The 26,908-nt window shown below is 43.8% G+C and overlaps 1 protein-coding gene across 1 annotated transcript in view; it reads left to right on the forward strand.

The window, feature by feature from the left end:
- TSHB (thyroid stimulating hormone subunit beta) overlaps window positions 1-26,908 on the forward strand; it is an 83,202-nt gene that overhangs the window by 39,600 nt on the left and 16,694 nt on the right. Inside the window, exon 2 of the mRNA XM_075333589.1 lies at window positions 17,865-18,027. Within this exon, the coding sequence (XP_075189704.1) occupies window positions 17,866-18,027 (162 nt within the window). The 5' untranslated portion in view covers window position 17,865. The remainder of the gene's footprint in view (window positions 1-17,864; window positions 18,028-26,908) is intronic.

Raw genomic sequence — 26,908 nt, forward strand, 5'->3', positions numbered from 1 at the left:
GACAGGGGATTGGCTCGCATGCACAACAAGCGAAGACGTAGCAGTGACATCAGCAAGCACTGCTTCTCGACTCTGTTGTACATCCCACAAAGTCGGGTGCTTGGCTGACATGTGCCTGATCATGCTGGTGGTGGTCAGGCTGCTAGTTTTGGTACCTCTGCTGATGCTGGCACGGCAGGTGTTGCAAATGGCCTTTTTAGAATCATCTGGAGCCAACTTAAAAAACTGCCAGACTCGGGAAGACCTAACATTTGTACAGGCACCTTGTGTCGTGTTGTTCCGGGGAACAGTTGCCTGACGTCTGCCTGGGGCCACCACCCTGCTTCTTACTGCCTGTTGGGATGCTACGCCTCCCTCCCCCTGTGCACTGCTGTCCTCGCTCTGCATATCCTCCTGCCAGGTTGGGTCAGTTACTGGATCATCCACCACATCGTCTTCCTCTTCCGCACCCTGCTCCTCCTGACTTCCTGACAATTGTGTCTCATCATCGTCCACCCCTTGTTGAGACACGTTGCCAACTTCGTGAGAACGTGGCTGCTCAAATATTTGGGCATCTGTACATACAATCTCGTCATGGCCCACTTCAACAGGAGCTGGCGAGAGGCCAGAATGTGTGAATGGAAACGTGAACGAACAGCTCTTCCGAGTGTCCAAGTGTGGGATCAGTAATGTCCGTGGACGTGTACTCGGCCTGGTGGTAGGAAGGAGGATCAGGTTCTGAAATGTGCGGTGCAGTATCACGGCTACTGACACTTGACCGTGTGGAAGACAGAGTGTTTGTGGTGGTGCCAATCTGACTGGAAGCATTATCCGCTATCCAACTAACAACCTGTTGACACTGGTCTTGGTTCAAGAGCGGTGTACTGCTGCGGTCCCCAAGAATTTGGGACAGGACGTGCGAGCGAGTAGATGTGGCCCTTTGTTGTGGCGAAATTAGAGCTTGCACATGACCTCGGTCTCTGCCTGCACCACCATCACGTCCACTTCCTTGTTCGTTGACAACGCCCTTGCGCATTTTGCAATGCTGTGCTGATGTGTATTCACTAGACTTGTGCGTTATATCCAAGTTTTTGCAAAACGCACACAAGTGCAGCGGAAAGCTGCAACCAACAGGCACACACGTGCGGTTTTTAAATGCAAGCATGGAGGCACTAAGAACCTAACAGGTCTCTATCCAGGGACAACGTGGAGCCTCCCAATTTTTGGCTGCCCTGCCAAAGGGCTATACTACAATAGACCCACTTCCTTACAATAGGCACTTCAGGTTTACAGGCCCTCATGCACGTCTCTATCCAGGGACAATGTGGAGCCTCCCAATTTTTGGCTGCCCTGCCAAAGGGCTATACTACAATAGACCCACTTCCTTACAATGGGCACTTCAGGTTTACAGGCCCTCATGCACATCTCTATCCAGGGACAATGTGGAGCCTCCCAATTTTTGGCTGCCCTGCCAAAGGGCTGTACTACAATAGACCCACTTCCTTACAATGGGCACTTCAGGTTTACAGGCCATCATGCACGTCTTTATCCAGGGACAACGTGGAGCCTCCCAATTTTTGGCTGCCCTGCCTAAGGGCTATACTACAATAGACCCACTTCCTTACAATGGGCACTTCAGGTTTACAGGCCCTCATGCACGTCTGTATGCAGGGGCATTGGTGAACCTCACAATTTTGGACTGCCCTGGCAAAGGAAAATACTACAAAGACTCACTTCCTCAAAATGGGCACATTAGACTCAGAGGCCTTTATGTACGTCTCTTCTCAGGGACATCGGAGTGCCACACAATGTTTTACGTAAAATCTTTCATGTATTAATCTCAAAAAGTAACATACATTAGCTCTATCTCACTATTGGGTATGTGCCCTTAACATTTCCGCCATGAAAATTCATTTTGGTGTCATTTTTGAAGGTTTTCTGGTGAGTCCGTAATAATGGCGTAAAACGCGGACAAAATTGTTCACAGCTGTGACTTTTGAGTGAAAAATGCTTCAAGGGGTCTTCCCCATGCTGTTGCCATGTCATTTGAGCACTCTTCTGAGACTTTTGTGACATTTTTAGGGTTTCTACATGCTGCCGGGGGTCATTTCACAAAAATACTCGGGTCTCCCATAGGATAACATTGGGCTCGGTGCTCGGGCCGAGTACACGAGTATCTTGGGATGCTCGTCCCGAGCCTCGAGCACCCGAGCTTTTTAGTACTCGCTCATCACTACTAGTTACCTATTCAGTAAAAATAATAAGTAAAAGTGTAGCAAAAATTATGTCTTTTGATGATAGAGCTGAAAAAAATGTGGAATAAAACATGATCAAAAAGTCATATGTAAATAAAAATGGCATAGCTGAAAACATCATCTTGTCTAACAAAAAAAAGATACAACACAGCTCCGTCAGCAAAAATATTATAAAGCTATAGCTGCAAGAACACATGAAATGTAAAAACAACAATTTTTTCTATAAAATAATTTTTATTGTGTAAACGTGGCAACACATGAAAAAACAATATAAGTGTATGTTCACACAAGGCTTTTTGGTATGTTTTGCTGCGTTTTTTATCTGCAGATTTGCCTTAGTTTTATGATGGAGTCAATTTGAATTCCAGTTTGGACTGAGGTCTGGCTGTGTCCACTTTTTACACGTTGTGTTAGACGTACACAAAATTGCGGTCAGCAACAGTTTTGTGCACCTTTAAAAAGAAGGACATCACTGAACAAAGGTGCAAAGGAGTCTGAGTTATTATGGTGAATGAATCCGTTGGTGATTTCACCTGAATCACGTATTTCAGAGATGTAAATGGAAATCCTAATGTACGTGCTCAGTATAGAGCACAGGATAAATGTGAATTGATCCAAAATGTTTTGTACCCAAACTTGCCACAAAATAGCATTCAACTCAACCAACAAAAAACAGGTCCCAACTTAGCTCCATCATTTGTTAACTTAAATATAGCAGGGTTTCACATTACTGGTAGCACAAAGTCTCTGAAAAAGCTCTATGGCTCCCCCCCACAAAAAATCCAGTGAAATCTGCACTCCCAAATCCAAATGTCCCCCTCCCTTCTGAGCACCATAATGTGTCTACACCACAGTTAGCGTCCACATGTTTGGCATTGTTGTAGTTAGGAAAGCCTGCTTAATTTATGGGGTTTGTGTCGCCAACTCGAGCTGGACACAATGTATAGAACAATCAATGCAATGGGCATTATTTGCAATTTTTAAATCTCCAACATTCACTGCATTTGACTCCATAGATATTTTCCAGAGGCAAAATCGTGACTAGTGATGAATGAACTCGTGGATGTTCGGGATTGCTGAACCAAGATGAACTGAAAAAAAAAATCAGGTTCGGCAGCCGAACTTAAAGGGAACCGATCACCAGGATTTTCGTACATAACCTAAAGCCAGTACTATTCTGGCACTATCAGGCTGATTCTCTACATACCTTTAGCTGTCAGCTTGGATATATAGATTTTGAAATCCAAGAAAGCAAAGTTTATAAAATCATCACCTTCTTGAGTGACAGCAGCTGAGGATTAGATAATATCTGGGAGAGAATTCATAGATATCCCCTCCCCCTGTTAGAATTAGCATAAGTATTATACAAACAATTCACTTTGACTTGCAGGACCTGTGGTGAAGTCATAACCATGTGACCAGAAGGGGTGGGGCCTCAGCCAAAAGAAAAATGCTGCTTCCTGGTATCAGTTTTGTTGGTTGAGGCCCTGCCTTTTCTAGTCACATGGGTATGACCTCACCACAAGTCCTGCAAGTCAAAGTAAATCAATTGTATAATACTTATGCTAATTCTAACAGGGGGAGGGGATAATTATGAATTCCCCCAGATATTATCTGATCCTCACCTGCTGTGACTCAAGAAGCTGCTGATTTTATAAACTTTACTTTTTTGGATTTCAAAACTTAAACATCTGAGCTGACCACTAAAGGTATGTAGAGAATCAGCCTGATAGTGCCAGTATGGCACTGGTTTTAGGTTATATATGAAAATCCTGATGCTTGTTCTCTTTAGCCCTGAACTTGACCATGAATGCCAACCCGCATATAGGTTTAACACTAGAACTACTGAGGTAGTCATTTTGACTACTTTGCACCATGTATTTCTATATAGGTGTCACAAGTCCAGTAGTTCTAGTGTTAAGGGACCTAAACATTCAGAGGGGAAAAAAGTATTTAATCAGCCACCAATTGTGCAAGTTTTCCCACTTAAAAAGATGAGAGAGGCCTGTAATTGATATCATAGGTAGACCACAACTATGAAAAACAAAATGAGAAAACAAATAGAGAAAATCACCTTGTCTGATTTCGCAAGATTTTTTTTGCAAATTATGGTGGAAAATAAGTATTTAGTCATCTAAAAACATGCAAGATTTCCTGCTCTCACATACCTGTAACTTCTTCTTTTAAGGCTCCTCTATCTTCCACTCATTACATGTAGTAATGGCACCTGTTTGAACTTCTTATCAGTATAAAAGACACCTGTCCACAACCTGAAACAGTCACACTTCAAACTCCACTATGATGAAGACCAAAGAGCTGTTGAAGATCACCAGAAACAAAATTGTAGCCCTGCACCAGGCTGGGAAGACTGAATCTGCAATAGACAAGCAGCTTGGTGTGATGAAATCGACTGTGGGAGCAATAATAAAAAAAAATGGAAGACATACAAGACCACTGATGATCTCCCTCGATCTGGGGCTCCACGCAAGATCTAACCCCGTGTGGTCAAAATGATCACAAAAACGTGAGCAAAAATCCCAGAACCACACGGGGGACATAGTGAATGACCTGCATAGAGCTTTGACCACTGTAACAAAGGCTACCATCAGTAACACACTACACCGCCAGGGACTCAGACCCTGCTGTGTCAGACATGTTCCCCTGCGTAAGCTAGTGCATGTCCGGGCCCATGTGAAGTTTTCTAGAGAGCATTTGGATTATCCAGAAGACTATTGGGAGAATGTCATATGGTCTGATGAAACAAAAGTAGAACTATATCGTAGAAACACAGAATGCTGAGTTGCATCCAAAGAACACCATACCTACTGTGAAGCATGGGAGTGGCAATATGATGCTTTGGGGCTGCTTCTCTGCAAAGGGACCAGGATGACTGATCTGTGTACATGAATGGAGCCATGTATCATGAGATTTTGAGTGCAAACAGGGTCAGACTGGGGTGTTTGGGGCCCACCAGGGGAATTGACTCCAGGGGCCCACCCTACAGCTATATGCAAATAATTATTAGCCATTATCCCCATTATAGTGGCACATCGACTGTAAAACATAGGCGGCTCCGGCACATCTACTGTGCGCACCATAACTGGGATGTACAATTACAGTAGTTTGTAGTAAAGGGGTTCTTTGATGAAAAAAAATTATCACCGATCCACAGTTAGGTAGGTGATAACTTATGGAAACCGCACTGATCGGAAGAATGAGGAACTTTTATCCCTGACAGGACACTTTTATCCCCAATGTAACAGGTGGTATGTGTGACCGCAGCTCCATTCATCCTTAGGGGGTGGTCAGAAAAAGCCAAGAACAGCGCTTGCAGCCACTGAGGGAATGAATGGATCAGGGGTCAAGTCGTACATCAGCCCGGTGTAATGGGGATAAAAGTTGTACATTTTGCCAATCACTACAGGTCTCAGCAATCGGACTCTCACTGATGAATACGTTATCACTTATCCTTAGGTCATGTTCACACTTTCAGTATTTGGTCAGTTTGTTACTGACAGTTGTTACTGTTACTGTTTGTTACTTGTCAGTATTTGTAAGGCTAAACCAGGAGCGGGTAAAAAATGCAGAAGTGGTGCCCGTGTTTCTATTATACTTTTCCTCTGATTTTGCCACTCCTGTTTTTGGCTACAAATGTTAAATACTGACCAAATATGCAACATGCACACATAGCTTTAGAAAAGGTGATTACTTGTTTTCAGCAGAGAACCTCTGTAAGTGCATATTTGCTGCAGTGTAATAATCACAGGACATGGAGGGGTTAAACATTCAAGCATTTAATCTCTATTGGAAATAAAGAATCTTCCCCATATTGATATCAGAAAGAAAAAGTTACCTCCATACACAACACAATCCACTATGCCGAGACCAATAATACCACATACAAGGGAGAAATACCACCACACTGTGACCAGACCACATAGTGACTGGATAATACCACATACAAGGGAGAAATACTGCAACACTATGACCATATAACATGGTGAACAAATAATACCACATATAAGGGAGAAATACCACCACACCGTGACCAGACCAGGTATTACCACCACAGTGACAAAATACAACAACATACAAGGGAGAAATACTACCCCACCGTGACCAGACAACAGTGACCAAATAATACCACATATGAGAAAGAAATACCACCATACCGTGACCAGACAACGTAATACCACCACAGTGACCAAATACAACAACATACAAGGGAAAAATACCGCCACACTGTGAGCAGACAACAGTGACCAAATAATACCACATACAAGAAAGAAATACTATCATGCCGTGACAGGATCACATATTACCACCACACGGTGACGAAATGCAACAACATACAAGAGTCAAATACCAACACCCCATGACCAGATCACATTTAACCGAACACTTCAATAAAGATCATGAATAAATAGTGACATTATACACAGGAGCTTTGTATAGTGTGTGTGTGTGTGTGTGTGTGTGTGCGCGTGTGCGTGTGTATGTTCAATACCAGAGACGTCTCTAGATGAAATTCTTCATTTCATCCTTGCTTTTCATCTGGTGCTGACCGAAATCACTTCTGTTATGACTACACTCTGCAGTAAATAATACACAGTCACCTATAGCTGATCACTCCCAGAGCACATTCTACACTTTTTCCCCAATTTCTACACTATGTCAGACTTTTGTTCCCCCATGGAAGACAGTATCTTCAAAATTAAATTATACCAGGGCCTGCTTATACGTCTTTAGCTTTGTGATCTCATTTTGATTCCATGGTAAAGAATGTTACATCACATGAAAGCCTAATGTGTCTAATATATCTTTTCTAAATTTTGTGTTTGTTGCTTATGGCAACAGTGTTCTACGCATGCAGAAAAAAAACTGGTGCAGTCTAATGCGATATTCACAGCAACCGAGAGCAGAGGAGTGAAAAAATTCTTGTTTCTGCAAGGAAAGTCCGCAAAGGATATTCATGGTGATGTGTCGCAGACATTGGGGGATCAGTGCCCTTCATATTCCACAGTTAAGAACTGGGTTGCCAAATTGAAAACGGGCCATTTTAACATGAATGATGAGGAACATCCTGGACAACCGAGAGTGGTTGTTGTTTCGGAGATTGTCGATGCTGTGCACAACCTCATACTGGAGAATCAATGAATTTTAGCTAAAGCAATAGCAAACATCATGGGGATTTCCCGTGAACGTGTTTGTGTCATTATCTATGAACATTTGGACATGAGGAAGCTATCTGCAAAGTGGGTCCCCAAATGTTTGACAACAGATCAGAGAAGCATGCGAGTGAAAATTTCCCGATCGATTTGTCAGCGTTTCTCGACTGATAAGAACTTCGTGGATCGACTGGTCACTATGGATGAGACCTGGATTTATTTGTATGACTCTAAAAACAAAGAGCAATCAAAAGAGTGGAGACACAGTGGTTCTCCTCTTCCAAAAAAGTTCAGGTTGTGAAAATCAGCCATTAAGGTGATGGCATCTGTGTTCTAGGATAAGGAGGGCGTGCTGCTAGTGGACTACCTTCAAAAAGGTTCCACCATCAATGCAAGTTATTATATTGAACTTTTGGACCAATTGAATGCAGCTCTGAAGGCCAAAAGGCACAGCAAGCTGTCCAAAGGAATCTTGTTCCTGCAAGACGAAGCCTCCGCTCACACTGCACAAGCAACCATGGCAAAACTGGCAGAGCTGGGCTTCCAACTGGTTGACCACCCATCTTATTCACCAGATCTAGCTCCTTCCAACTATCATCTGTTTCCAAACCTGAAGAAACACCTCAAGGGTACCACATTTCACACCATTTCTGATGCCATGGCTGCTACGGATGCCTGGTTTGAGGCACAACCGAAATCCTTCTTTTTGCTAGGCTTACAGAACTGGGAATGCCGATGTAAGAAGTGGGTTGATGTGATGCGCTGGCCTATCAGGTCATCACAGGGTATTGTGCCCTTCTGCACAGTATCCACTCCTCCTTGGTTACGGATCCTGGTCCATTGGTGTTGCTAACAGCTTAGCCAGTCAAAATCCTAGGAACACTTTGCACCGAACCCACCAGACACACCATTGGGGGGCCTGAAGGGAATAGGGCCGCCCACATGGGGGTTGGTAGGGAAAAGTGAGAAAATGACAAGAAAAAAGAAGAAACAGGAGTGAAAGGACTAGGAAGTGGAAGGTGACTCTCCCAGAGGGAGAGGTCACCGGTCTGGAGCAAGGCTCCTGAAGTTTACTAGGTGGCAGACGTTGGTCTGGGCCTGGTAGGAGCTGGAACCCCGGTTGCAGGGGATTGCATCAAGGGGCACGGACTGCCGAGGAGGGCAGCGGCGACATTGAGCCATCACCGGGTAGGGGCCAGGGCACGACAGGGTACGTGGACCCTAGGTCAGGAAGTAGCTTCAAGCGTCCCTGTAATTTACACGACGGGGGTGAAGACTTCAAGATTCATCCCCAACCCGCTCCAAAATCGGGGTACTAGCGCACTGATGGGATATGACTTCCCAAATTACAGTCCAAACAAATTCTACGCGTGAACCATGAGAGCAAGCTCACTTCATTATCCATATGGGTGAGTGGGACCCAAAAAGTTTCAAGCTTGAGAGTCCAACTAGTGAGAAGGTGCCACGGAAAAGGCCTCAGGCTAACAGCAACACCAAGGGCACGGATCCACACACGCTCCCTCCATGCTGCAGCGGTGCTCAGAATTCTGGTTTACAAGCTGTCGGAGTTGTTATTCTTGGACTGAGTGAGTACACTGAAAAGCCCCTTTTCCTCTACCCAATGGCACCCCAGTCATCACCCAACGGGCCCCGGGGCACAAACCCCCTACCCACGGAGAGGTTAAACATACTACTGCTACACCATAGCCTCTGGGCTCCCCAACAGCAGCGGTGGTCTCCTACAATACCACGCACCATGAGTGGCGTCACAAACGTACATATCCCCTGTACATACCTATCCCCCCTCTTTTGAATTTGAGTGTCCGCACGAACCCCTGGGTCCGGAGACCCCTCGAGCCACCGCGGCTCCGGATCCGAGCGTCTCAGCCACTGGCACGGGGGCAGTACACCTCGAAAATCCTGGTGTCATGAACAGGATATGAGCAGGACCCACTTACCTGGGTGACATGTGCCTTCAAAGCCAAAGACTGCAGGTTCAGAGTCCTTTTCCTGCCAATTCCACCATTGTCCGCCATCTTTTCGCGCCAAAACGCTGTCTTCATCGAGAAAGTGCCCGAAGCCTAAGCCCCGCCCTTCGTCTTCCTTGTGAGGCCGGAACCGGAAGTTCCCAGAGGGCCACGGTTGGCGAGAGAGTGCTGCGAAAAGACCGAGAGGGCGGGCCAGAATGTGTTACTAGCAGAAGTGGAGCAGGGGCACCAGGACTCTGCGACAACCTTCCTAGAAGACGCAGTGGCAAGATGGAGGAGCGAGACTGGTCCCCAGAACGTGCTGTCCCTGGGACCATGACATCTGTGCAGGAGAATGTGGACGCAGTTCCTGTTCATTCTGAATCACTGGAGGGAAGAGATGAGGAGCCTGGCGGTGGCGGTGCGAGCCCGTGAGATTGAAATCCCACGTGAAGAGAGGGTAAGCGGTTACCCAGTCCCTATTGATTGCTCAAATCCGGCCACAGCGGCTGAGGGATCCGGACCGTCCCCGCTCACGGTGAGAGCTCCACCATCAACTACCCCATCCTCGGCGGATGTCAAGCTACCCACACTAATATATAGCATAGAATCTGGCTCACAATAAATAAGTTAGGTGCCGCCGAGAAAAAGTCAATGATGTAAAAAGTCAGCTCGGGCACTCAAATAAGTGAAAAAACGAGAGTGTTGATGCTTATCAATGCCAATTTTTATTCATGCAAAGGTTTGTGCTATGACGTTTCGGCCATACAATTTTGGCCTTTATCAAATAAATGTACACAAGAAACGTATATGAGGTTAGACTGGTGAAACTAAGTTCACATATGTTGCTCAGTGGTACCTTAGTGATCAACCTTTGCTATTATCTATGTGATATGTCTCTTGGAGACCCAAATGTTCACTAGCAAGCTGTGGTATATGGTCCGCTATAACGCTTAATCACCGTCTTTTAACCTCTCAAGGTGCTCATATTGGTGTTGTTGCTGCACTATGGGACCAAGTTCCACTGTGTGTGTTGAAATTTAGTCCTTGGTATACTTTTAGGGATCCTTTAGGGAATATCTCCTTGTGTATCTGTATCACGCAGCTTTCTTCCCCACGGAATCACCACTGCAATTGCGTACTCAGATCCTCACAGGGGGGCTGTAGATACAGGACCTACAGGATTACTGACAGTGTAATTCCACTGAACCACCACTGCATCTGACCTATCCAGATACACAAGGAGATATTCCCTAAAGGATCCCTAAAAGTATACCAAGGACTAAATTTCAACACACACAGTGGAACTTGGTCCCATAGTGCAGCAACAACACCAATATGAGCACCTTGAGAGGTTAAAAGACGGTGATTAAGCGTTATAGCGGACCATATACCACAGCTTGCTAGTGAACATTTGGGTCTCCAAGAGACATATCACATAGATAATAGCAAAGGTTGATCACTAAGGTACCACTGAGCAACATATGTGAACTTAGTTTCACCAGTCTAACCTCATATACGTTTCTTGTGTACATTTATTTGATAAAGGCCAAAATTGTATGGCCGAAACGTCATAGCACAAACCTTTGCATGAATAAAAATTGGCATTGATAAGCATCAACACTCTCGTTTTTTCACTTATTTGAGTGCCCGAGCTGACTTTTTACATCAAGCTACCCACACTAACTCAGGCAGCGGAACCTTCAGCGCACCTACAAGAAGCTCCAGCTGCAGAGATCCAGACCACAACCCTCATTCCAGTCACGGCAGCGGTCACCCAGACACCGGCCAGACCAGACCCAGCCACATCACCATGGAGCAGTTAAACATTCTGCTGCTACACCATCGCCACCGGGCTCCCCAACAGCAGCGGTGGTCACTTACATTACCACGCACCGTGGGTAGTGTCACGAACTTACACATCCCCTGTACATACCTATCCCCCCCTCTTTTGAATTCGAGTGTCCGCGCGAACCCCCAGGTCCGGAGACCCCTCGAACTACCGTGGCTCCGGATCCGAGCGGCTCGGCCGCTGGCATAGGGGCGGTACATTGACATCAGTGGAGAGTATGTGGACTAAATGTAAAGTTTCATCATCCAATCTTGTTTCTTTCTGGTTAAAGCCAAAGACTTATCAGCAACCCCTCGAATTTCGAGTGAGTAGCGAATAGTGTGGAATTCAGTTTACTTGTTAGATTGCAAGTATTCCTCATTGACTTGCATTGCACATATTATTCGGAACGAATACGCAAGTAATATCTCCTCTTCCCACAATCGCGTACAAGATTTCTCCCGTGCCTCCCCCATACTCTGGAACGCTGTACCTCAGCATATCAGACTCTCCCCTACCGTGGAAAGCTTCAAGAGGAACCTCAAGACCCATCTCTTCCAACAAGCCTACAACCTACAATAACCCTCAGTCCAGTACACCACTGCGCAACCAGCTCTGTCCTCACCTATTGTACCATCACCCATTCCTTGTAGACTGTGAGCCCTCGTGGGCAGGGTCCTCTCTCCTCCTATACCAGTCTGTTTTGTACTGTTAATGATTGTTGTACGTATACCCTCTTTCACTTGTAAAGCGCCATGGAATAAATGGCGCTATAATAATAAATAATAATAATAATACTAATTATGAGTACAGCAAGTACGAATAGTTAGGTACTCGCTCAACTCTAGTCAACATATCTAAAAAAATCTTTGAAAACAATAGCTGAAAAAAAGTGATGTAAATAAAAAGAAAGAAAACTAATATATTTTATAAACTTTCTTTAAAAGAATAAAACACATGCAATTTCCTTCTGTCATTTTATTGTCTGATAATGCATTTGTACAGAAGCAACCTTCAATAACCTTCCACTAATATTTTTAGTTTACTATACAAATAACTGATTCAATAGGCAAGTGTTAATTTGGTCTCAGATACAGAATTTCAATTTAAAGAACCCTCATATTTTCCAGTTATGCCTTGACAGATTTCCTGGTATTTTAAAGCATTTTACCAATACCTTTCTGTTGCTCAAAAAAAATCTTTATTTCAATCCTTAAATGTTCTTAAATATGTTATTTCATCAGTCTGACATTTTCTGTCATTTATCTGCTTTTATTGTGTGTCCCCAAGGCATGATAGTTTGTTGTGACCCTACACTTCATGAGTGGATGTATCCATTTTCTGATGACTACATCCCCCATGATGACTAGTGTTAACATCCAGCACTTGGAACACCCAGTATACCTCCCCGTAAGAACAAAGTTAAGATCAAGTTCCACCTTATTGGGTTTTTTTCTGCAAAGCATCAATGTATTAATGTATTTTAATGCAAAAAAAACTGTAGTATGACCACACTCTCTGAAGAGAAGTCAAACCAAACTGAGTGTATTTATGCAAAAAGTGTTTTTGTGTTTATCGGCCATGATTATTATAAAAAAAATATAGAATTTTTCAAAACTTCAGCATTTTGATTACAAACTTGGATAACTGTAACATATTTTGCAATCAGACATGACAAATTTATAGAGTCATATTATAAACAAGAAATACATGGCTAAATCATAAATACACCGAAGGATTAACTACATAGTGTCCCCCAGGATAGTGCCAACTTCATGGGAACATGTTGCAAACAAGGAGAACAAAGAAGATAAGGCACAATAAATAATATTCAAAATAGTACAAATTTTATTAGTATAGAAAAATACACAATATAAAATATTCAATCAACCCTTTATTGTTACGTGCAAGACGTACATATTGTTTTATTACGGCAATCGCCTTACAACTGACATTTCCCTTTGGGTATTCCCTGTTTACAGATATTCACACATCTGTGCTATATATTACATTTTGATCCTGTGTGCCCAATAGGTGTATTTATAGTTATAATTACCCTCATTGCCCACCATGGGGAAATATCATATTATTTTATACAATTGTTTTGAGCCAGTTGCCCTTGATTTAATCCATCTTCTATATCTCGGGGCGAGCATACTACTTTTTTTGCATGGATCTTTTGTACTTACACAAGATTACTTTATATTGATCCATGCTACATATATAAAAAATGAAAATGTGTTGTGGCGGGGGTGTATTTCATATCTCTACTGTGTCTCTAATTTTATTTCTCCAGTGTGTCCACACCATCTGTAACCTTACCATCTAATCCTCTTGATTGATTGACTGTTTTATATTGTGTATTTTTCTATACTAATAAAATTTTGAATATTATTTATTGTGCCTTATCTTTTTTGTTCTCCTTATTTGCAAGATTTATAGAGTCAGTAGTACAAGAAAAGATTTTAAAAAAAATTATAATATATTTTATTACAAAAAAAGTCTTTCGCTTTCAAGACTGATTATTCACTGTCAATCCACTGGTAGAATCAATGAAATCTAATATATAAAGCTCAGTGTGTGTGTGTGTGTGTGTGTGTATATGTCCGCTAAAGGAATTCGTACCGTTGCATGTACAATCACGAAATTTTGCACAGACACTCCATGTGACTCAGGGAACGTCATAGACTATGTTTGGGCGGGAAAATTTAACCCCGGGCTTTCCAGTTACTCTACAAAAATCCTGCGGCCATTAAACTGAATGGAGCTGGGAGCTGCAGACTATAAATAGCAACTGTCAGTGGTTGCTATAGGAACAAAATAAACTGTTAGCATACGAAGCTTATGTGTGAGGTAAAAAGATGTCGGTGGGGAGACAGATAGAGCGAGACAGAAAGAGACGGGCAAAGAGACAGGAAGAGACGGGCAAAGAGACTGAAAGAGACGGGCAAAGAGACAGAAAGAGACGGGCAAAGAGACAGACAGAGACGGGCAAAGGGACAGAGATGGGCAAAGAGACAGAGCGGGAAAGAGACAGAGCGGGAAAGAGGCAGAGCAGGAAAGAGACAGAGCGGGAAAGAGACAGATGGGCAAAGAGACAGACGGACAAAGAGACAGATGGGCAAAGAGACAGACAGATACAGAGATTGAGACAGATAGACTGATGCAAATACAGACAGAGAGATAGAAACAGACAGACAAGGAAAGAGACAGACAGCGAGACAGACAGACAGACAGCGACACACAGACAGAGACTAGGAGAGAGACAGAGAGACAGTTATTATCCCGGGCAACGCCCGGGTACTACGGCTACCGGTAGTCTAATATATAAAGCTGAATGTGTGTATGTATGTACAGTGCCTACAAGTAGTATTCAACCCCCTGCAGATTTAGCAGGTTTGATAAGATGCAAATAAGTTAGAGCCTGCAAACTTCAAACAAGTGCAGGATTTATTAACAGATGCATAAATCTTACAAACCAACAAGTTATGTTGCTCAGTTATATTTTAATAAATTTTCAACATAAAAGTGTGGGTCAATTATTATTCAACCCCTAGGTTTAATATTTTGTGGAATAACCCTTGTTTGCAATTACAGCTAATAATCGTCTTTTATAAGACCTGATCAGGCCGGCACAGGTCTCTGGAGTTATCTTGGCCCACTCCTCCATGCAGATCTTCTCCAAGTTATCTAGGTTCTTTGGGTATCTCATGTGGACTTTAATCTTGAACTCCTTCCACAAGTTTTCAATTGGGTTAAGGTCAGGAGACTGACTAGGCCACTGCAACACCTTGATTTTTTCCCTCTTGAACAAGGCCTTGGTTTTCTTGGCTGTGTGCTTTGGGTCGTTGTCTTGTTGGAAGATGAAATGACGACCCATCTTAAGATCCTTGATGGAGGAGTGGAGATTCTTGGCCAAAATCTCCAGGTAGGCCGTGCTATCCATCTTCCCATGGATGCGGGCCAGATGGCCAGGCCCCTTGGCTGAGAAACAGCCCCACAGCATGATGCTGCCATCACCATGCTTGACTGTAGGGATGGTATTCTTGGGGTCGTATGCAGTGCCATCCAGTCTCCAAACGTCACGCGTGTGGTTGGCACCAAAGATCTCAATCTTGGTCTCATCAGACCAGAGAACCTTGAACCAGTCTGTCTCAGAGTCCTCCAAGTGATCATGAGCAAACTGTAGACAAGCCTTGACATGACGCTTTGAAAGTAAAGGTACCTTACGGGCTCGTCTGGAACGGAGACCATTGCGGTGGAGTACGTTACTTATGGTATTAACTGAAACCAATGTCCCCACTGCCATGAGATCTTCCCGGAGCTCCTTCCTTGTTGTCCTTGGGTGAGCCTTGACTCTTCGGACAAGCCTGGCCTCGGCACGGGTGGAAACTTTCAAAGGCTGTCCAGGCCGTGGAAGGCTAACAGTAGTTCCATAAGCCTTTCACTTCCGGATGATGCTCCCAACAGTGGAGACAGGTAGGCCCAACTCCTTGGAAAGGGTTTTTACCCCTTGCCAGCCTTGTGACCCTCCACTATCTTGTCTCTGATGGCCTTGGAATGCTCCTTTGTCTTTCCCATGTTGACCAAGTATGAGTGCTGTTCACAAGTTTGGGGAGGGTCTTAATTAGTCAGAAAAGGCTGGAAAAAGAGATAATTAATCCAAACATGTGAAGCTCATTGTTCTTTGTGCCTGAAATACTTCTTAATACTTTAGAGGAACCAAACAGAATTCTTGTGGTTTGAGGGGTTGAATAATAAATGACCCTCTGAATAAACGTTTCACAATTTAAAAAAAAAATAAAAAAAAGAAATAACATTCTTTTTTGCTGCAGTGCATTTCACACTTCCAGGCTGATCTACAGTCCAAATGTCACAATGCTAAGTTAATTCCGAATGTGTAAACCTGCTAAATCTGCAGGGGGTTGAATACTACTTGTAGGCACTGTATGTATGTGTGTATGTCCGGGATTGGCATCTGCACCATCGCAGCTACAGCCACAAAATTTTGCATACTCACACGTCTGGACCCCGAGAGCGTCATAGGCTATATTGTGAGGCGAAATTTTAACCCCGCGCGTTCCAATTTACCAATCAATTTTGGCCCTATCTACATAATGGGGAAAAAGTGAAACGAAAAGTGTATCCGCACCGTCGCATTTACAATCACGACATTTTGCACAGACACCTCATGTGACCCAGGGAACGTTGTAGACTATGTTTTGACAGGAAAATGTAACCCCGCGCTTTACAGTTACTCTCCAAAAAACATGGCTCCATTAAAGTAAATGGAGCCTGGAACTACAGGTTATTAGTAGGAGCTGTGATTGGTTGCTATAGGAACAAAAGACATTCATGGTATAAAAAGCTTATATGTAAGGTAATAAGATGTCAGTGAGGAGACGGATAGAGAGAGACAGACAGAGACAGACAGAGAGACAGACAGACAGAGACAGACAGAGAGACAGACAGGGAAAGAGACAGAGCGATAGAGACAGACAGGGAAAGAGACAGACAGAGACAAACGGTGAAAGAGACAGACAGAGACAGACGGTGAAACAGACAGACAGAGACAGACGGGGAAAGAGACAGACAGAGACAGACCTGGAAAGAGACAGACCTGGAAAGAGACAGACCTGGAAAGAGACAGATCTGGAAAGGGACAGATGGGGAAAGAGACAGACAGAGACAGACCTGGAAAGAGACAGACCTGGATAGAGACAGACCTGGAAAGAGACAGACCTGGAAAGAGACAGATCTGGAAAGGGACAGATGGGGAAAGAGACAGATGGGGAAAGAGACAGACAGACATGCAGACAGGGACAGAGACAGGCAGACAGGAAAGGAGGAGACAACCAGAGAGACAGACAAAGATAGATGGGGAAAGACACAGACCTTGATAGAGACAGACGGGGAAAGAGACAGAGAAATAGAGACAGACAAGGAAAGAGACAGACAGAGACAGGCAAACAGGGAAAGAGACAGACAGGAAAAGACACAGACAAAGAGACGGGGAGACAGACGGGGAAAAAGACAGACCTGGGAAAGAGACAGACGTAGAAAGAGACAGATGGGGAAAGAAACAGAGAGATAGAGACAGACAAAAAAAGAGACAGACAGAGACAGGCAGATGGAGAAAGAGACAGAGAGGGAAAGAGACAGACGGGGAAAGAGGCAGACAGGGAAAGAGACAGACCTGGAAAGAGACAGACCTGGAAAGAGACAGACCTGGAAAGAGACAGAGAGAGCACATTACTTGGCCAATTTAGTTAAATCTGTGTGGAATATCTGTGGTGTTGAAATATATGTTGCGAAATACTTCTATTAGCTTAGTTTTTGCCTTTTAATAATTACATTTCTATCTACTTGTTTTGTAGTTTTTGTGTGCAGAATAAATTTTTGTTAATACATTCTATTTTGTTAACAACAGTTATTAACCCGGGCAAAGCCGGGTAGTACAGCTAGTCCCTAATAAAAAACATATTATCACTCATACCATGACAGTTTCTGTTCATTAAACTCAATGGACTGTGGAGGGGAAAGAGGAGGGACAGGGAAAAGAAAGACAAAATGATGCTTTAAAAACAATGGTACTTTAGATTCTATAGTTTATAGAGAAACTGATTTATTCCTAAATTTAAAATGTGTTGATGTCTTTTTATAGGATGGCGGCCATTTTCATGGCATCTCTTTTCTTTTGCATTGCCTTTGGGCATGCTTTCTCTCTGTGTATGCTGACTGAATATATCATGTATGTGGAGAAGGAAGAATGTGCCTATTGCATTGCCATCAACACCACCATATGCTCTGGATACTGCAAGACAATGGTATGTGCTTTCATTGTCACATTATATGTAAAGCTGAGATTGACATTGAAAACAATCTACAAAAGTTCCTTATAATCATATGATGTTTGATATATTATGCAAGCATAATTTAAAAAAAAGTTGTGACTTCTGAAAAAAAAGATGTCTGATATAGAATTCTAGTTGGTCAACAAGTCCTGGGTGTGCATTGCTGGATTTTTTTTGTTTCATAAAGCACCAAAAGTGTTTATTGGCGAAAGGTCTGGACTACAGGCAGCCAGTTCATCACCCAAACTTTTCTTCTGCAAAGTTATGCTGTTGTGATGGATGCTGTATGTGATTTAGTATTGTCTTGCTGAAATATACAAGGTCTTCCCTGAAACAGACATTGTCTGGATGGAGCAAATGTTGCTTTAAACCTCTATATAAGGTCAGGATCACACGACTATATTTTTGTCTGAGTGTTATCCACCAAAAAAAAATAAAAACAACAGCACTTGTACCAATGTTATTTAATGGGGCAGTGCAAAGGACACATTTTTTTCACTGACATAAACCGTGTGTGAAAAAATCACACTATGCTCGATTTCCTACAAAAATCAGATAAGACATAATTCTATGAGTGCAAAAAAAAGATGCCATAATATGCATCCGATATTTAGAGATACATTGCAATTTTGTTACATAGGAAACTGTAAATGGAGTTGTAAATTGTTTTAAAGCTGCTCTAAAAAATCAGATTGCACATAGACTCCATACAGATGACAAATAGGAAAAAAGTTGAAAGATGAAAGAATGATTACATTGCCCCTTCCTCATCTGACCTAACCTCAACTGAGATATTGGAGGCTCTTCTTAAATTGTAGATTTACGGCTAAGGAAAACGGTCCACGTTTCTAAACATTGGGAGGGTGTGCTTAGTTGATTAACAGCAGATCAAGAAACTGATAGACTCCACGGATGGAAAGCTTATGTCTGTTTTTGAAAAGAAGGGCGGCTATATTGTTCATTAATATATATATATATATATATATATATATATATATATAGAGAGAGAGCCCCACGGGGCCTCAGGGGTTACTCGTAATTGGGCCAGTGGTTTTGTGGGCTTGCTGTGACTGGCCTGACCCGGCTCCGTGGCCCTGTTGGCTACATGTAAAGGAGAAACGAATGAGTGTCCGGTGTAAAGGGGGATGGAAGGAGGGTGAAGGGTCCCTGGGAAACGTGTCACCGGTTGCAGTGGCGACGGGGGTTCCGGCCTCCTCCGCCGCAGACCCTTCCTGCAACTTTTCCTCTCCCAGGAGCGGTGTTGGATGGGAATGGGGACCACCTGTGGTGCGCGGCCAGGAATCGGCCACCGCTGCGAGATGTTGCTTTCCTTCGGGGCTGATGTTGACACAGCCCAGATAGTCCTGTTTCCCACGGAGGATGAGGACAATGGGGACGGCTGACTGCGCCAAAGCGCGGGGTAGCGGCGCCGGCAATAACAAGGACGACACCAGGGTTGCGGTTCAAAGTTCTTTTTACTCACAGCTCTTAAAGGTCCCCGGAGGTGCCGTTTTCCGCCGCCATGGATGAACTCCAGCCGGTCCCGGGTGAATCCGAGGCAATCACCGATGTCTGTGGAAATGTGTGAGACCTTCCTCCTTGCGTTGACTCGCGGCTCCCCATGGCCTGAAGCAACTTGTGGACTCCGCTATCCATGTTAAATGTCCCGTCCTTTATGCAGGTGACACAGGTCCTTGCCATGTGGCCAGGCTGTAAACCCGACCCCAGATCCTATATGTCACTGTGCTCTAGGAAAGTGGGTAGTGGGCGATGGGACATGAAATCACCAACCCCTGCAGATTTGTTAGAGTCCATAAAGGTGTCCCCAACTGAGGGTTCTGCACCTCGACTGCGTTGGCATTGTGGAAGCGGTTAAGCTCCCCCCCAGCTGCCATGTGTCCTTTGTCTCACCATCTACACTAGTCGCCTCTGTCTCTCGCCACCTTCCAGTCTTGCCGGTCATAGATATAGAAGTTCTGTGAAGCACTCTCTATAGTAGCCATGGTACTAAAAGTCCCATGATGTTCTGGCACTCTCTCCTTCTTCACTGAGATAGCTCCTAAGCACATATCCCGCAAGACAAAACAATCACTGATCTCAGGGAGACCAGCCAGAGAAAAACCCTGCCGGCAGCTAGCAAAGGCGCTCAACATAGTGAAATCCTAGGGACATTGCCCCCTGGGAAGTATGCAAATCAAAAGGGTCTATGAAGCCTCTGTTAGGAGTCTCCGCATGGAAAATAGCCAGATATCCCTCCAGGAAGGACCTAGCCAAGTAGTGGCTCTTTTTAGGAGACCACCATTACCACCATATTAAGTGGCCCTTTTAGTCAATATCCAGCTCTTGATGAGTTTAAAGATATGACAAGGGAAATACCAAGGCCAGGTATCCATCCACAAACAGCTGTTTCGGGGTATTGCCCCTCATCAGTGTGGAGTAGGATTCTGGCCAGGTACGAGCAATGCCTAGTAGACCAGCAAGACAAAAAAAAATCCCAAAAATTATATTTTATATTGTTTGTAAAAAATTGATTTCTCAATCACATCACTGGGGACACAGGAGACTACTGGTGTATGTTGTTGCCCCCAGCAGGAGGCTGACACTTAGAATTACAACCAAAAAAAAGGGAGCTCCTCCCCAGCAGGTCACACCCGATTACTGACAATCAAGCTATTCAGTTTAGCTTAGTGTCACTAGGAGGCAGGACACAGGTCTTTAGCTCCGTGCTAGTTTCATACAAATAAAGTATTTATTTTTATTCTTTGGTGTTTTTTTATTTTCATTAATCTTCTTCTCTTATTTCCACAGAAAGAGTAACAGAGCGGGTTGGGAGACTCTGATTTCCTGACCAGAGGACAGAGAACACAGTCTGCAAATGGGTCAGTCTGTATCCTCTCTCATCCGGGATGGCAGGACTTTTTTACTACTAACACAATCAGAATTATGTAGTGATGTGGATGGTGCGGATGGTTCTATGCCTCTCTTCTCCTGCCCACCTTGCCCCCCACAGCAGGTGCAAGCATGGTACAAAGACTGAGCCAATGATCAAACCAAAGACTTGGATCATCTCAAGATTTCCAAGCCGAACATCATACCTGCAAAGTATCCAGCTTTCATCCTTCATGACAGGCAAGTGAATTCCCCCGTCCCTATCAACGACGTTTTTCTCCTGTCTTATTATTTTCAATCTTTTCTTCCATCTTTCTCTGCCTCTCTTCTCCTTTCTGAGGCCTCCTCCATCCTCCTCTGCTGTCCTTGGCCTTTTTCGCGGCTTCTGAGGTCGGGTCTCAATTTTAGTGCCCAGCTTCAGTTGTGGTCTAGTGGAGCCAGGAGACTACACCACCATTCCTCAGCCAATTAGATGTTTATGAGGGTAATTTTCTCCCCCTGCAGTGTTCTTTGCCTTCCCAGGCAGATCTATTTCCCCTTGCACAGTTATGTAAACACCTCAGCAGCTCCTGCAGCTTTTAATGTAATTTTCTCACCTCCTGTAACTACGATTCCTCCTCCACAGTTCCTTTGCCCTACAGCACAGGTCTCCAGCTTTGGCAGACTGCCTACTATGGGACCCAACATAAGGTTACTTTCTCCTCTCTCCTGGTAACCATTAACCCCTTCCTGCTTTTCATTATGCTTTTCCTTTTTTTCTCTCCTTTTAAGCTTGACTTCACCCATAGAAAGACATACATGCCAGTCCTCCCTGGTTATGTACTTTGCTTGGGTATTCTGTATGCGAATTATTCCGATTGGGCCAACTCTTGGCGACCTGCGCTGCCTGTGATGAGAGTATGTACCCAAGTCTGGGCCATTAACCTCTCTCGGTTTTTTACAGATTTGGGTAAGGTATCCTCGACCCTGGTCACTATCATAAAGCAGCTATCAACTGCCATCTAAACTCTGGGTACCCTGACTACAATCCAGAGTGAGTCAGACGCAACTACTATTCTACACCAGCATGGCAGAGCTCATCAACAGTCCGCATATCCCAGAGTGAGCTCTTCATCCTGGTTTCTGTCTTCCTCAACAAGCCTGAGGCTGCACTCACCATTGTGCTCTCCCTCTCTAGAGGCTCGGTCATCTCAGGTATCGGATCACCATTCTGATTCAGTTTTAGACCTGGATTCCACCCAGGCTTCTTGGATGAGAAATATGATCGACAATCTGATTTGCACTGTCAACCAAACCCGCAATGTTACAGAAGTGGACCCTAACCCCCTGCAGACTTTCAGGAGGCTTAGACTTTCCACTAATTGTTTTCTAAGCAATTTAACATCAGTGAACTATTGGACAAGGAGTGTGCCCAACCTGAAAAATGTTTTCACACTCATAGACATATGGAGATTTTGTTTCTCTTTTCGGATGTGACAGGTGAGAAAATGATCTTGCTTCCAGAGAAGATAACCCCTCATGATTCATCCAATCGAGAGCCTCATCAGTTTCCTTCCTTTCTACAACTTCACCAGTTACAGATTACTTGCCAAGAAAGGTTAGCTGTCCCTCAATATACTCCTTCCTGGTGTCCACACACTCAGTCCTTCAACTCATCGTACACCAGAAGCAACAGTTTCTCCTCTGCATTACAGGCCACCACCACCCGGGATTCCTCTTTGGTTTGGTGGCCGCTTTCTCCTTTTCCAGCATGTGTGGCTCGCTATGATAAATGATACCTGGGTCAGAGAATTTATCTCCTCTGGTATGTAGATAGAAAAAAAATGGTCTCAAGGTGGAGAAAAAAATATCTTGTCCCCTGAGGAAACCCTTCTTGGCAGCCGTTTTTTTACCAGGCCACTCCCTCTCTTCTCAAGTCAGGCATCATTATTCCAGTTCCTTCCCAAGAATGGTTCAAAGTTTTTTATTCATACCTTTTTGTGCCCCCCCCCAAAAAAAAAAAAGATGGAGTTTTCTTTGCTCAATTGTTGCCTTCATGGAACCTTAAGTACTTCTTTCCTCAGTGGACATTCAGGATGCGTATCTCCATATTCCTACTTGTACTGCGCATCAAAAGTTTTTTTTGTTTTGCTCTAAATCATTCATGCTTTCAATTTGTGGCCCACCCCTTCGCATTGGTCATGGCTCTCAGGGTTTTCATAAAGGTTATGGTTGCAGTCATAGCTCTACTATGGGTCAAGGGGGCAGTGATTATCCCTGAACTGGATCACATTCTGGTGAAAGCTCCCTCCTACTATGAGAATTTTTCATCTTCCTTAGAAACCTAGTCTAAGCGAAGATTCTTCTTGCAGCAGACAAGATGTCAGCCCCACAGACCAGCATCCAGGCCCTGTGCTTCTCCTCTTCCTCTCCAATTCTGCATGAGCTTCCTAGGCAAGATGGTGGTGGCCATTGAAGCAATACTGTTTGCCCAGTTCCACATCAAACCATTGCAGTTGATATTACTTCCCCGCTGCTACAATTCAGTCCTCTCCCTCAATTTTCTGGTTTGTCTTTTCCCCCTTGGTCAGACAGTCTCTGTTATGGTGGCGGGAGTTGCCCCTCATTTTTCTCAATTGCTCATCCTCCCTATTTACTGACACATCGTGACAACGGATGCCATCCTACTTCGTTTGGGAGCAGTCTTACTGAATTTGATGTTGCAGGGTTGGTGTAAAAGCCACAAAGTCTTCATTTCAGGGCCGAACTGGGACTAAATCTCAGCACTGGCACACAGACCCCACCAGGCACATACCATATTACCCCCCATGCCAAAATTTCTATTTTCCAAAGAACGGTGACACCACTACTTAAAAAGGAAACCTGTCACCCCCGAAGGTGCATATTAAGCTAGCTATACAGTGTTAGGAACTTAAAGTAAAGGGATTTATCTCTTGTAGAAACCATACTAGCACAATACATTTTACTGAGAAAATTATTTTAATTCAAATGCAAATGAAGAGATTTTGGTGAACCCTTATACATGTCTATTGGGTTTGGCCATCAAATGAAGTCAGGAGCTGCACATGTAAAATTTATTCTCCGCTCTCTCCTGCTCTTTGGAATGTGAGTAAGGGTAGTGATCTCTTGGCCAAGCCAAATGTGCACCAAAACCCCCTGATTTATATTTTAAAAGTAATTTTCTTTTTCTCTGCCCCACTATAGTGTATTATGCTACTATGATTATTATGGGTGATAAGTCCCCTGTATAAATAGTTTAATGAGCATTTTGGGGGTGATTGACTTCTCATTTGAGAAAGGCTAACAGTTACAAACCGAAACGCGTCATATCTGACATATGGAACTAAAATGAAAAATTGAAAATAAATTACTGAAATGAAGCAGAATATTGTGAGTGGCAGTATTTTCTAAAGATTTGTGGAAGGGTATGCCAACCCATTACTGCAGCGCCACTATAAGGGAGTGCTCACCGGAACATTAAATATGTCAACCTATATATGGTGAAATAACCATGGACACCACTGCACAGAATATTAGGTCCATTATATAATGACCATCAAAATAAATACAGTATGTAAATGAAAAGCTACTTAATCACGCCCATGCCATCAGTAAATGTTTACACGTTTTTTTTTTCATTCATTTCAATGGGCAAAAAAACGCAGCAAAAATGCTGAAAGAATTGATTTACTGCAGTTTTAAAAAGAACGCAAATTAGCTAAAAAATAACAAGAAAAAAAATATTGTGTAAATAAAACATGATTTTGGAAATCTTTTATGTTGCTATTGATGTAAAATAATGCATTTGTTGACCAAAAAACCTCAGGAAAATGCAGAAAAAAGTTATCTGTGAACTAGATACCTTCATTATTTATTTATTTATATATAAAAAAAAACCATAAAAAACACTATACTTACAGCATCATTTGTCTCAAAAAAAAATATTAAAGGCTATGTGCCCACATAGTAAATATATTGCGGATTTGTTGGATCGATATTAGCGCCCATCTGCAGACATGGCCGGTCTAAGTTCACTCTGCACTGATAACATCACGTATACCTGCACCCCGAAACATTGCAGGACCACAGCTCATTCCTGGACAGGACCCCGGGTACTCAGGGGGCTTACATATTACATTATGCCGGATATATGTAGGGGATTATCAGGAGCGATCTATATGGGAATCTGCCAGGCAGGGACAATTGTGAGTACAGATCTGCATGTACAATAATGATAGGCATGATAGCCATATACACTAATTTATAAAGGTGGTAACACACACTGTACGCTATATATACACTGTATACTACAATAGGTAAAAATGGTAGAATCCAGCACCATAACATAAAACGAAGCAGCATGTTCATTTGCATTTTTGTCACATTTTGTCACCCATTGAAATTAATGAAGGGATGAAAAACACAAGGATAAATGCATGCTACAAAATTTGTGCATTTTGCATGTGTTTTACTTGCATTTTTGTCACAAAAAAACGCAGGCCACCCACATTGTTCCAGGATAACTTCAGTCTCTGTCTCTCTCTGTCTCTGTCTCTCTCCAAGTGCTTCATACTCACCGATCACCGGAGCGGCTGTCACACTGCCCCCGCTGCCTCTCATTCTTCTTCCGGAGCCCCTCATTAGGCTCATACATATTCACTGCTTCTTCAGACCACCAGCATCTGTGATTGGTTGTAGTCAGACCCGCCCCACACTGGTGGGTGGGTCTATATCGTACAGTAAAATAAATAAATAATTTTAAAAAACCAACGTGCGGTTCCACCAATCTTGATACCCAGCCAAGATAAAGCCCCATAGCTGGAGGCTGGTATTCTCAGACTGGGGAGGCCTATGGTTATTAGGCTCTCCCCAGCCTAAAAATATCAACCAGCAGCTGCCCGGAATTGCTGTATCCATTAGGTGGGATAGTCCTGGCACTTTACCCAGCTCTTCCCAGTTGCCCTGGTGCGGTGGCAATCAGGGTAATAAGGACACAGCTGCCACTAACTCCTAGATTAGTCATGGCAAGCGTCTATGAGACACCCCTGATTACTAATCTGTAAGTGAAAGTAAATAAATACAAACACCCCAAAAATCCTTTATCTGAAATAAAAGACAAAAAAGCACCCTCTTTCACTACATTATTAACCCCAATAACACCCCTGCACGTCCGACGTAATTCAAATGAGGGTCCACAACGTTTCCAGCACTGTTACATCTGACTCTCACAGCGAGTACCATAGAAAATGACTGCTCGCTGTGAGCTCCACACAGCAACTGAAGTGAGCCGTGCAGTCAGTGGTGACGTCATTCAGGTTAGCCACGTTCACAGCAGAGTCCTCCACCCATGACAGAAAATCACCCACATGACTGAAGTGAGCCGTGCGATCAGATGAGACATCACTCTGTTGATTTGTGGTCACAGCTGGAGTCCTCCACTTGTGACCGCAAATCAGTCTGCGACTGAAGTTAGCAGCAGGTGGAGGATTCACCTCAGTGACGTCACCACTGATCGCGTGGCTAACTTCAGTTGCAGCCTGAATCGGTGAACCCATGAAATCACTGCCATGACACACGCTGTACTGCGGGGCCAGCAGCTGTGACGTCAGGGGTTCACCCGAGTTCATTCTGATCACGCAACTCTGTCTGCACTCACAGCTGACAGTCATGCTCTATGACGGTCGCTGTGACAGGACAGGGATGTAGCAGAGCTGAAACGCTGTGGGACCTCGTGTGGATTACTTTGGACCTGCAGGGGGGTTTGGGGGTTAATAAAGTGGTGAAAGAGGGTGCTTTTTGTATTGTATTGTAAATAGTTGTTGGAGGGTTTGTGTTTATTTACTTTTACTGATGGGGCGGGATATCATAGACGACTGCCATCACTAATCTAGGACTCAGTGGCAGCTGTGGGCTGCCATTAACTCCTATTATCCCGACTGCCACCACACCAGGGCAACAGGAGGAG

Source organism: Anomaloglossus baeobatrachus, chromosome 2, assembly GCF_048569485.1.
Source record: "Anomaloglossus baeobatrachus isolate aAnoBae1 chromosome 2, aAnoBae1.hap1, whole genome shotgun sequence".
Taxonomy (NCBI): Eukaryota; Metazoa; Chordata; class Amphibia; order Anura; family Aromobatidae; genus Anomaloglossus; species Anomaloglossus baeobatrachus.